This window comes from Pristiophorus japonicus, chromosome 1 (genome assembly GCF_044704955.1).
Source record: "Pristiophorus japonicus isolate sPriJap1 chromosome 1, sPriJap1.hap1, whole genome shotgun sequence".
NCBI classification, from domain to species: Eukaryota; Metazoa; Chordata; class Chondrichthyes; family Pristiophoridae; genus Pristiophorus; species Pristiophorus japonicus.
In genome coordinates this window covers 167,156,274-167,170,000 of record NC_091977.1, presented here as the reverse complement: position 1 = coordinate 167,170,000, position 13,727 = coordinate 167,156,274, and the positions used below count along the sequence as shown (strand labels likewise).

The 13,727-nt window shown below is 40.6% G+C and overlaps 1 protein-coding gene across 6 annotated transcripts in view; it reads right to left on the bottom strand.

Moving 5' to 3' along the window:
* LOC139266875 (endoplasmic reticulum aminopeptidase 1-like) overlaps positions 1-13,727 on the bottom strand; it is a 124,711-nt gene that overhangs the window by 74,237 nt on the left and 36,747 nt on the right. For all 6 annotated transcript variants that reach the window (XM_070884485.1, XM_070884525.1, XM_070884502.1 and 3 more), the window contains 3 exons: positions 7,960-8,098; positions 4,452-4,586; positions 2,667-2,787 (listed from right to left, as the gene is read on the bottom strand). In XM_070884485.1, coding sequence (XP_070740586.1) covers positions 2,667-2,787; positions 4,452-4,586; positions 7,960-8,098 — 395 coding nt within the window. The remainder of the gene's footprint in view (positions 1-2,666; positions 2,788-4,451; positions 4,587-7,959; positions 8,099-13,727) is intronic.

Here is a 13,727-nt window from a genome sequence, read left to right as displayed (position 1 = left end):
CCCCGTGCAATTTGATTTGACCAATCGATATGTAGGTTAAAATCCCCCATGATTACTGCCGTTCCTTTTTCACATGCTTCCATTATTCCCTTGATTATTGTCCGCCCCACCATGAAGTTATTATTTGGGGGCCTAAAGAATGCCCCACGCCAATACCAGATTTGCTGGAAGTTACTGTGATGTCTTTGTCCTCACAAATTCTGTCCTCTCTAAACTCTTCATGGCAGATAACCAAATGAATTGATGGCGTGTGGGTGACAAAATGCACCCCTTGCTGTCTTAGATGATGACCCTTTTAATAGATGCAACAACAGCAGCTCAGAAGCACTGCAACTCTTCCAGAGTAGTCATAGACAGCCACCAGAGCCTTAAAAGGACACTTTCACTACCTTGATAGATTAGGAGGGGCTTTGCAATATACTCAGAATCGTGCATCCTGCATATTTGCAGGTAGACAGGACCTTAGTTTAACATCTCATCAAAAGGTGGCACCTCTAACAATACAGTACTCTCTCAGTAGAACACTGAGGTGTCAGCCTAGATTTGGTGCTTAAATCCTGGACTGTGACTTGAATCCATGACCCTCTGACTCAAAGATGAGTGCTACCAACTTACTGAAAAGTACCAGTACAGGAAATAGTTCCTTGAGAAATATGCTTTTTCCAGGAGGATCTTATGGAAATCTACAGTTGTTAACCATCTCATGCTTTAAATTTAAAAGCTGTTGGATCCAAAATAAATCACAATATATAGGTTAGAAGGGAAGTGAGTACTAACCAAACTCACCCTAAAAAGGAAGATTCCTGAACTCTAAACATTTCTGTGTGACACACTTACAAATGGCTGATGAAGTACACAAGGTTAGAAACAACCCAAGTCAAGTTTCACCTGTTTAAAGGAAAGACACCCAGCCAGAAACAATTGGACATATTTTACCTTACATAGTCATACAACTGCAAACGTGGATGATTTGACTGGAAATAATATACGTATAGGCTTATAGTGTGAACTGCCTGCATATACTTTATAGGACTATATGTGACTAGAATTCTGAATGTATGATTACTAAAATCAAAACAATTGATGTCTTTATTGTTGCCATCGTTACCTGAACTCTTTGAGTCCCCATTAAATCTAATAGTAGGCTAATGGACTGGCAACCAGAGCTTGAGGTCATATCTACAATTCCACTTCAAATGAGATTCAAAACAATTTGCTATCAAAAAGTTATGCTGTTATAGCAAGCTGCTAAATGAGGCATCACAGCAAACACTGCAACGAAAGCGGGAGGGTATCGTACCAAACAGAAGCGTACACTAACCAAGCCATAGAATTGGCAGCTGAGGTGCAGATCATCTTTCCCACTCAGATATAGTGATAGGATAAACTACAAGAACTGTACATAAGTTTAATTTTCTTCATGCGTTATCTTTATTGCACTCAAAATGTCTTTGCACTAAATTCCTGTCTGTGACTTTTTAAACACAATGGCCTTGAATTTGCGGTCAGAGGCTTCCCACGGGGAAATGCCTCCAATCCACAAATAAAATGCCCTCGTAAGTGGTATGGAGATTCGTGGTCCTGGGCCTCTCTGGATACCCGTGCATAGAGGCCCTCGTATCTCAAGGGCACACGTGGTTTGCAAGCACCCCTGGGATCACATGGACTGGCCCAATGAATGAAAAAAGGGGGCTTCCCATTCATGCTTATGGGGATTCTGTGTCAAATAAATAAAATAAATTAAATATTTAAAATGCCATTTAATTAAATATTTAAAACAAAAATTGCATTTTTTGAAAAATAAATTGAAATGTTTTAAAGGGGCTAAAAATATTGTATAGGTTTTTTAATGTTTAAATGATAAAAATAATTTGTTTTCAATGTTTTTTTAAACTCTTAGGGGCCAAAATTGCCTCTTTCGATAAAGCCTCCGACCGCCAGAAAGTGGCGGCCACAGAGCGGCGCGCAATGGCTGCCGACTCTCCGTGGAGGGGCCGCCATTTTAGAAATTGCCCTTCCTCAAGAGCGGAGTAGTGTCCGGGACCGCTCCGCCCGTTTCCCATGCACACCAATTCCCTACCGTCTGATGGGGAATCCCTCGCAAAATTGCCCTCATGAAATTGCCCCTTACCCGAAATTGCCCCACCGGAGTGGTGTTTCCGCAGGCCGCTGACCCATTCAAAACCCTCCCTGGTGGCCCAGTGGACCTAACTAATATGAATGCAGAGTTCACAGAGGCTCTCCCCTTTAACAGAAGGGGAGAGATGTTGGGATGCGCCAGTGCGATGATGTCATCAGCACAACGCTGATGACTGACAGCCTCGACCACTCAGCCCCGCCCCCATTTCCGCACTGCTCGTGACGGCCAATCCACTCCACTCCCACTTCTGCCCTCATGATGATCCACTTCCATCCCGCGGAATAAAAACCCTGAGGAGCTGAATTTTGCCGGATAGGGAGGTATGCCGCCGTAAGGGATGCAAGTTAAGGGCCAATAATGAATCCATTAAAATAAATAGTTCAACACCTGTGTTATAGCTTAAAAAGGATTTTTTTGTGGACATAAGCCATTGCCTTAAAATAGCATGGAGGATATTAAACTACAAAGGAAAAATAATAGAAAACCAAAATTAAATATATTACATAGTCAGTAGGTGGATCTTTACCTTGTTTAGGCATTGGGTATGGAATATTAAAATAGTCTTCATAAAAGTCTAGGAGTCTCACTGCTGCATTTAATGCAAATGAAGTCTGATTGATCTTGTCTGGAACGGAATACACGGAGATCTAGCAGAAAGAAAAATAACTTACTTCAGTATTTCCTGACACATGGCTAGACAGTTAGAGACAACATTGTATCAACATTACACAAAACAACCAATAATTTGCATTTCTATAGTACTTTCAATGTAGCAAAATGTGTGCGTTTGCAAAGAGAGAGGAAATTAATCATAGTCATTGATTTCAACAAAAGACAGAAGTCATCCAAAATTATTTTCCCACAGGTCATCAGGAGATAGCTATCAAACAACTAGTTTACATAAAAACAGAAAATGCTAGAAATACTTAGCAGGTCAGGCAGCATCTGTGGAGATAAACAGAGGTCGATGACCTTTTGTCAGAACTGGAAAACGTTAGAGATGTAACAGATTTTAAGCAAGTGTAGCGGCAGGGAAAGGAGGAGGCAGGAGAGATTAAATGACAAAAGGGATGATGGTGCAAGGCAAAATGAGATGGGACAAGTAAAGAAACAAAAGATGAGTCTAGAAGAGGTGTAAATGGGAATGGCAGAATCATCAGCAGCTGCTATGTGAAAAAGTAGAGGTTATGGTCCGAAATTGTTGCACTCAATGTTGAGTCAAGAAGGCTGTAAAGTGTCTAATCAAAAGTTGAGATGCTGTTCCTCGAGCTTACGTTGAGCTTCGTTGGAACAATGTAAGGGGCCAAGGACGGAGAGATCAGAGTTGGAGTGGAACAGAGAATTAAAGTGACAGGCAACTGGAAGCTCTGGGTCATGCATACGGACTGAACAGAGGTGTTCCACAAAGCGGTCACGCAATCTGATCTTCCCAATGTAGAGTTTACATAGCTGTGCAAATAATGCCAATATGGATTTAACCATTTAAAGTTAGCAGTTCAAATCATTTGACATATTTTTGTGCTTTTGTTCAAAAATGTCTTATTTTAAGTACAAAACATTAAAGTTCAGTAAAGAACTGCAGTCTCAGTTTGAGCAATAGTTTGAGCAATAGAGCATGTGACTCCCAACCAGAAGCACAAGTTCAAATTGTAAGACTATTAATCATACAAACTCACTTATTGCAGCTGGATCGACCACTAGAAAGACTGACAAAAGCAAATAACATGTTCTGTCTTGGTGAGGAAAAAAAAACAAACTGGCCCCATCTGAATCAATCCTAACCTGACTATTTCATACTCCTAGCTGAAGAATGATGTACATGATACATGCAGACAAGTAGTCTCCAAAAGGACCATTAATGTGTTTATATGTCAATCCTTTGCTGCTATTATAACAATGATATCAACCCCGCAGCGTACGAGAAATAGAGAAAATAAAAATAAAATTTAAAATTAAACCCATGAACTCATATATATGCAAATTCTAAAATCACCAATTTTGATTTATAGAACAGGGAATTTCTAATTGATTTGCAATAATAACAGATTTTCTCAAATTTATGGGAATGTAATGATGAATTAAGTTACAACGCTGTTACGTCCTAAACTACGACATCATTAAATGTAAAAGGTAACTGAAATGATACAGACTGTTACTGTTTATTGACCCAGCCTGCATTATAGCAACTCTCAACAACAATTTGTATTTTGATACAACACATGTTGTGCCTGTGCACTAATGATACAAAGCTAATACAAGGTATAATGACTAGACATTGTTGCACAGCTTTCAAGAAAAAGTGTTAACTCACCTTAACTCCATGCTTGGTCTCTTTACTGACCCATTTAAAGTCTGCCACAATGAAGGCCACTAGATATGTGCTCATCTTAACACTCACATCAAACTGGTCCTCGATGAGTCCATCAGCTAGTTTAACAGAGTTTATCTAAAAAAAAAAGTTGATTTCTCTTAGCAGTACTCATGGATGACAAAAACAATTAAATGGTATCTCCTCCCTTTCTATAATTTGTTTTCATTTTCTACTCTTGGACTCGCAGACAACAGCAATAAATGTCAGGACTGTGAGGTAGGACAGCGGGGATCAGGGCCTTGATATAGTTATATTTTTGTAATTAGTTCAACTATTAACATAATAATTCATCATTCAAAGATCATTCACAGAATGTTATACCTTTTGGAAAAACAAACTTATTTCACCAAAACATGGCAAAATTATTTCTCCTAAATTCCAATTGTAAATTACCTTTTTGAATAAAGTTATTGGGCTCAAAAGTCTGAGATTTTTTTTTTGGCGGGAAGGAATGGTGTAGTTCTGGCATTCATCATCAGTGGTCTGCCTAAGGTTTGTTCTGGCTCAATTCTCCCTTTTCCAAATCACTCTGTCATTTCTCTCTTCAATTCTCCATACGATCTCCCTTCTTCTGGTAGTCCAGATCCTTTTTTTCCACCCTTGTGATCTTTTTGTTTCATTCATCCATCTAATACCTCTTTCAACATCCCATCCCCTCTCAACTCATGCCCAATCTAATTAATTTGCCTTTTTCTAATAACATCAATCAAACTACATTCTTCTTGTATCCTTGTCAACACCTCATTACTTTCTTTATCTCTCCACTTTACTTGCTGAATCTCCAAACTCCCATCTCAAAGCCCTCTGGAGGCCTGACCGCCGTTTTGCTCAGGGTACATGTTTCAGCAAAATACTGCACCATACTCCAAGCTCAAATATTTTGAGGAAAACTAAAAGGAGTACACAACTGATTAACTAATCCAAAACCACCTGCAAGAATCCTTGTTCAATAACTATTTAACCAATATAAATAATGCTGTGTGGGCCAAACCAACTGTGGAGTGTACGATTTCTGAGAGAAATAAAGCAACATCACAGAAAACAGAAATCAAAATTTGTAGATGCAGTGTAGAGGACCAATCCACCAGTAACAAGAGGATCAAGCAGGGATGGTGGACTGCAAACACAGGGTCACATACCCAGAGAAGCTAAAAGGGAGATCTGGAAGAATATGCCTAACTTGAAGATGCCGTTGTGAGAATGAAGATAACTGTTTAAAAAAACACAAATCCTGCCATTATTTATGGTGCCAGATGAGTTTGCTTGAAAACTTTGGTACATTTAACCCAAAAGTGATCCAACAATCTGCTTCATAAGAACAAGAGTAGGTAGGTCATTGAGCACCTGGGAGGCACTCCGCCATTCAATTAGATGACTGATCTGCACCTCAACTCCATTTTACTGCCCCATATCCCTTGATAGCCTTACCGAATAAAAATCTATCTATCTCAGTCTTGAAAGCTCCGATTGTCCTAGCATTCAATTACAACACAAAGGGAAGTAATAAACATGATTATAACTAGCATTGAGCTCTGTACAATCAGGCAAGCTATGCAGCCTAAAAGGCACTGCATGAAATATCCACACAATAAATGCATGTTTTTTCTTTCTTTGCACAAGAAAGGTGTTATATAACAAAAGACATTGATCGTAGATGAAGGGAAATCTCAGAAGGTCAAAGTTATCACCCCCTTCAAAGTGTTGAAAAAGGAGGTCATCAGCTGGAAGATAGTAAACAGGTGGAGGAGGGGAACAAGCTCCTGGTTTCTACAATTATATTGATGCAACCAATTTTCAGTAGGGGTGTGTCATAACATGTACCATGTGTTGCACATGCAACATGTCCAACCACATACAGTTATATATCATGTACTGTTTTCTTCTTGTTTCAAATAGGCCAGACAAAATTGTTAGGGTTTGGAACATGTAAAAGTGGGCAGACAGCTCAATCAAAAGTGGATCTTCAGAAATTTCTCAGGAATACCTATTACTTTCACTTGTACATGATACTGGAGCAATTTGGTAGAAAGAGCATGGAGCAGTGTAAGGCCCATGCTTTCGTACGACTCAGTGAAGATGTTGACGATGGTTTGGCGTTCGGCCTCTGAATGTGCGCAGATGCAAGCGTTGTCCGTGTATTATAGTTGGGCATTGGGCGGGCCACATCGTCCGCATACTCAACACGAGACTCCCAAAGCAAGCGCTCTACTCGGAACTCCTACACGGCAAGCAAGCCCCAGGTGGGCAGGGGAAACGTTTCAAGGACACCCTCAAAGCCTCCTTGATAAAATGCAACATCCCCACCCACACCTGGGAGCCCCTGGCCAAAGGCCGCCCTAAGTGGAGGAAGAGTATCCGGGAGGGCGCTGAGCACCTTGAGTCTCGTCGCCGAGAGTACGCAGAAAACAAACGCAGACAGCGGAAGAAACGTGCGGAAAACCAGACTACCCACCCATCCTTTCCTTCAACCATTGTCTGTTCCACCTGTGACAGAAACTGTAATTCCCGTATTGGACTGTACAGTCACCTGAGAACTCACTTTTAGAGTGGAAGCCAGTCTTCCTTGATTTCGAGGGACTGCCTATGATGATGATGGATGTTGTGCATAGATATATAAAAGAGTATGGAAAATTTTTTGGTGATCATATAGCGATTTTCTTTTCAATCAATGTGTGCTATGAGATGAATTGCTACATTGTTGCTGTCAACGGCAGCTTGTACGCTTGTAATGCTACCTCTTTCATGAAACGGTTTGTGCCTCTCCAATTCCTGTTGCAACCAGAGCTGAATTTAATATCAGCATGTCAAACACAGCAACTGTGAAATGCAAACTGGCTGATTCATGATCCCAAGTCCTACTGTAAGATTTGGATCACAGGTCACTCACAGATTACCCAAAGGGTCTCAGGAGTTGCCTAGGACATTTGCAAAACAAAAAAGCGGACTGCAGTCATCCTTACTAGTACTATTGGCTGTGCAGTGTTGATGTTGCTGCTCGGCTGCAGGTCTGGTTACAAGAAATGGCACAACTCATCAATGGCTTCCTTCACAGAGGTTTTTGGTGAGGCTGAGATAACTTTATTACTTGTGGTACTGGCATTGCCTGTGGTAGTAATGGATCCTGGTAGTCCACCTCCTGTGGTCACAAACACTTCCTTATTCTGATTCTCCAACATGTCCAGTAAAGTGAGACTTGTTGGTGCACCTATGCTTCTGTGTGTAGTTGAATAGTTAAGTCACTCACTACAATGTCTCCTGCACTGGTATATGCTGAACCTCTGCTTACTCTCTCCTACATTTCACCATTAAACAATTTGAATCAATAATTCCTCTTTTGTGATGTGTTCAAACCTAAATGGATTAACATTTAAAAGATGCAGCTGTTCCAAGACATTTACAACCAGAAAATAAACAAGTGCTGTGAATAAGGAAGTTAAATTTTACATACAATGGGCATGTTGGACACAGCAACATGTTTGGATTCTCTTCGTATTTTGATTGCAAATTTGGCTTTGAAAGCAGGTTCATCAAAGCATGGAAATGCCATGCGGGCTGCAGTGGGCTCAAACTGGGTGGATGCCAACATGCTGCGTAAAATAGAAGAAAACAAATAAGTTAACCTTCTATAGGACATGCCTGCATCATATAGATAAAATGGTGCGTAGATTGCGAAGAACAAACAGATTGAATTACTCAAACCATGAGGCAGGTAAGCTTCATGTTTGCTATCACATCCACCACAACAGGAATAACCCATGGTCAGAATGCAACCAACAATCATGGGTTATTTACTTTTAAACAGAAGGCTAGATATTACTATCGGAGGTATTAGCACCAAATATTTAACATGTTCAGGTGACATGCCTTTGTCTTCTATTTTAGTATAGGCATTGAACAATTTAAGATGAATTAGTTAACATCTGTGTTAAGATTGCATATCTTTATATCCTATGAATTTGTCAAGCACTGGCCCACGAATATTGTTCACACTTAGGTGAAAATATGCAAAATGCCTTTGAACTCGTTTCTTGTGGGTGAAGGTTTTCAATGGTCTTCAAGCAAGTATGAGTATTAGATTAAAATACATGTAGTGAGTTAGTCTTACGTGAGTTACACAGGATAAGAACGGAGTACTATTGGTAATCAGAAAAGCATCATGTAATATCCTTTGAATCAGTAAGGACTGATGGGAGTGCAGGATTTTGTGCAAGTAAAGACATAAGCCATAGCATTTTGATTGAGATGTACTTGCTGTAGAATGGAGTCGGAGAGGTTGACTATGTGTACATTAGAGAAGTCAAGATACAAAAAACAACAAAGGATGACAACAGATAGTAAGAACTACAAAAAGGGAGTATGAAAAGAAACTTGCAAGGCATATAAAAATCAGCACAAGAAACTTTTAAAATTATTAGGAAAAAGAGGGTGGTTAAGAGCAATGCGAGTCCCTTAAAAATGGGCAATGCTGATATTATAAATTAAAATAAGGAAATATGATAAATAATTACTGTGTGTCGGTATTTAAAATGGAGGATAGAGGATATTCAAAAAGGTTAATGGAATGTTGGCCTTTATATCTATCGGACTAGAATACAAGGGAGTAGATGTTATGGTACTGCTAAAAAAAGCTCTAGTTAGATTACCCCTGGAGTAGTGAGCAGTTCTGGACACCACACCTTAGGAAGGATAATTAGCCTTGGAGTGAGTGCAGAATGATATTCAGACACCAAGGGTTAAATTACGAGGAGAGATTACAAAAACTAAGATTATATTCCTTGGAATTTAGAAGATTAAGGGGTGATTTGATCAAAGTTTTCAAGATATTAAGGGGAACTGATAGGGTAGATAGAGAGAAACTATTTCCACTGGTTGGGGAATCTAGGACTAGTGGACATAGCCTAAAAATTGGAGCCAGGCCTTTCAGGAGTGAAGTTAGGAAACATTTCTACACAAAAAGGTGGTAGAAGTTTGGAACTCTCTTCCTCATATAGCAGCTGATGCTAGGTCAATTTTAAATTTTAAATCAGAGATTGAAAGTTTTCTGTTGACCAAAGGTATCAAAGGGATATGAGGCAAAGGAGTTAGGTCACAGATCAGTCATTATCTCATTGAATGGCAGAACAGGCTCGAGGGGCTAAATGGCGTACTCCTGTTCCTATGTTCCTTAATTGTAATATGCATGAGTGGAACCAGAAGAGTCCAGTCAGCTGCCCAGCAGAGGAGTTTCTGGAGGTTGGAGTGAGCAACAGTGTGAAAGACAGCAGGAAAATTTGAGAAGGATAAGGAGTGACAAAGTTATGGGCAATGTTTCAAAATATTGTTCGCGATTTTAACCAGTACAGCCACCGAGATGCAAGTCAGACAGAAGCCATATTGGATGTTCTCAAACAGGGAGTGTTAAGACTGATAGCAAGCACAGTTGTGAAGAAAGAACATGTTCCAGGACTTTGGAAAGAAAAGTTGGAGATAGTGATAGCTGGAGAGAGAGGTTGACTATGGGTATTTCGATTGGTGGGGTGGGGGGGGGGGGGGGGGTAGTGGGGAAGCGATGCGGGTGGGAGGGGTGGAGTCTGAAAGGAGGCAGGGACAGTTCCAGAGAATAGAGGCAGGTTGACTATGGAAGCAAGCATGGAGCTGAAAATTGGAAATTGTATGATCAGGAGCTAGGACAGGGGGGCTCAGGGGAGCAAGTGTCAGGCTTCAATGATGAGATGAGTGGTAGAGGCACTGAAGGGGAAACTGGAAAGAAACTATGGAAGTTGGGACAGGTCAAAAAGAGGGTATTACAGGCAACTAGTAATAATGGCAGTCTTAGCAACAATGACATTTCAGAACTATCGTATTCTCCAATGCAACTACATTTTCAATTTTCTTCACTCTCAACTAACCCAATATGTAAAAAGCCCAGCAAGGGAGGATTCGCTATTGAATCTAGTAATGGGGAATGAACCAGAGCAGATGAGAGAGGGAAAAGTAGGGGAACATCCAGGCAACAGTGACCATAATATAATACGTTTCAAGATGATAATTTAGAAGATAATTTATGACAAAAATCAGGGTAATAGATTGGAGAAAAGCTTATTTTGAGGGGCTGAGGATAGAACTTAGGAAAATAAAATGGGCAATAATAACGATGTAGATCAGCAATGGGAAATATTTGAAACACAGTGTTCAACAGAAAGCAGGAACAATGGGCCCAAATTTGCACAGGAGTTGCTTTTTTTTTTGGAGCAACTTGATTTTTCTGGAGTACCTTAAAAATCCCCATTCTGCACTTTTAATTTGCGCCAGTGTAAGTGAGTTCGTTAGAATTTTTTTTAGTTTAGATTTTTTTCAAAAGGGGGTGTTACCAGCCACCGACAACTGTTTTGGCCATTTAAGCCAGTTTGGACAGCTAATAGTTGTTCCAAATTAACTTAGGCCAGTGTATGTGGCCATTTGTGGCCGCACAGAAAACCCTTGCGGAGAGTTAAGAAATCAGCACAGGTTGCCAGAGATGGGGGGGGGGGGGGGGGGGGAAGGGAAGCGGAGAGGACCTTGCAAAGCACTAAACACCTTCTTAACAACATTCAAGAAGCATAAAAAACATCAATAATAAATAAAAAATGAAAAATAAAACTTAAGTCCTACTTTCATACTCGGCCCAGGAAGTCAGCGGGCCTGCCGGTGCGAGAGGCCACTCGGCCGGGGATAGGTGTGGTGGGTGGGGAGCCCGGGTAGGAGAGCAGTGAACTGGCCACACGAGACGCAGCAGGCTGGGCTCGTAGGAGGCTGCAGGAGGGAACTTAAAGGGGGGGCTGGCAGGAGGGAGGGGGGCTGGGAACACACAGGCTGCAGGAGCCTTAATGTGTTAAGTGTAAAGGTCTATTATGTACTTATTGTAAGTTTTGATAGTTGCCATGACACCTCAAAATAAATCATAAATAATGCTGACAAAAAGACCATGAAACAATCCAAAACATCCGTGCTAGACTAAAAAAGTACTTTTTAAAAATGAAAGATCATCTGAGACAACTAAATATACTCCCAACAGCATATACCATTTGTACGGACTTCAGAAATGATTATAAATTTGAATGGTAGTGTCGTAATTCATAGAATTAAAATCAGGTTGCATGAGATTTGCTTGAATCGAATCCAGTGATTAAGATTGAAGGGGCTTGATTGAATCTTTACTTCTATCTGCATACTTCTCAGGGCTGCAGCCATTCTGTGGTCAGCTATTCAAGGTGCCCTCATACTCAACAATTGCAGTGTTATTTCTCTGGGCAATAGGTCTGATGCTAAAGCAATGTCGGTGCGAAAGGCCACTCGGCCGGGGATAGGTGCGGCGGGTGGGACGTGCGGATACATGCACGAACGCTCCAATGCACATGCGCAACGCTGCCGGCACTGTTACACACGCTGGGCCCTAGCCCCGCCCCCCCTGCTGGCACTCTTTCAGCCGCATGGCCCTAGCTCCATTTACCCCACTGTGATTGCCATGCCATGCCAAGCACAAGGACGGTCCACAGAGCGGGGAGAATACGGCAATATATTTTCGCCGCCATTTTGAGCAGAAAATCGGCGCACCTCATGTAAATGCGCCGAAAAAAACGGAGGGCCAAATTTGGGCCTAATATATTCCACTAAAAGGAAAGAACAAACAAAACACTAATGAAACTCCATGGATGAATAAAGCCATAAGGAAACAATTGAGGGTAAGGAAAGAGGCACACATTAAGTACATAGACAGCAGAAGAGTACATGATAAGGGAGAATACAAAAAGATTACTAGAGAAGTTAAAAAAAATTAGGAAAGCAAAGAGGAACTATGAAGTTAAATTATCAGGGAACATAAAACAAAATAGTAAAATATTTTACAGGCACATCAATAAAAAAGGACGGTTGGGATGGGAATAGGCCCATTAAGGGATAGACAGGATAATACCACAGGTAACGATAGAGAGATGGCAGAAATATTAAATAATTATTTTGCTTCAGTATTTACCACGGTAATGAGATAAGTGCAGTTAAAATTTTAAAAAAAAGAGTGGATAAATTAAATAAACTCAAAGAGGATAAAATCCCTGGTCCAAATGGATTGCAGCCACGTATTTTAAAAGAATCTCGGGAAGAGATAGCAGAGGCATTACTACACATAGTTAATAATTTGTTAGAAAAAAGTAGTAGTGCCAGAGGACTGGCAGTTAGCTAACCTAATACCTATATTTAAGAAGGGGTTAGAACATGTCCAGGGAATTATAGACCAGTCAGCTTAACATCGGTGGTAGGAAAAATAATGGAATCCCTACTAAAGGAGAAAATAGAAGAACATCTAAAAACCAAAAATATAGTAATGAAGTCTGCATGGATTTCAAAAGGGAAAGTCTTGCTTGACCAACCTCACTGACTTTTTGAAGCGTTAACAGAGAGAGTAGACAATGGTAATGGAGTAGATGTAATTTATCTAGATTTTCAAAAAGGTCTTCGATAAGGTACCCCATAATAGACTGATGAAAAAGGTCAGTGAATGCGGAGTCAGGGGACAAGTAGCAGAATGGATCGCTAGCTGGCTTCAAGACAGGAAGCAGAGAGTAGGGGTAAAAGGTGGGTAGTGGTGTTCCACAAGGATCAGTGCTGGGACCACGGTTGTTAACAATTTATATTAATGATTTAGACTTTGGAATCAAAAACACAATTTCTAAATTTGTGGATGACACCAAATTCGGTGGGGGGGTGGGGGGGTGGGGGGGGTGGGCGGGAGGGGACAGTCAATACTGAGCAGGACTACAACAAATTACAGGAGGACATTAATAAACTTGCAGAATTGGCAAATGAAGCTCAACACAGATAAATGTGAAGTATTACATTTTGGTAGAAAGAATACAGAGGTCACTTATTACTTGGAGGGTGCGAGTCTAGGTGGGGTAGAGGAACAAAGGGATCTTGGGAGTAAAAAATTGCGAAATAGGTTAGCAAGGCCATAAAAAATGCAAACCAAGCATCAGGGTTTACTTCTAGAAGTATAGAATTGAAAAGTAGGGAAGTTATGCTAAGTCTCTATCGAACCTTGGTTAGAACACACTTGGAGTATTGCATACAGTACTGATCGCCATATTATAAAAAGGATATAGAGGCACTGGCGAAGCTGCAGAGAAATTTACAAGGGTGATACCAGAAGTGTGATACATATCAGAAAAGGATGAACAGGTTGGATCACTTGTCTCTTTAAAA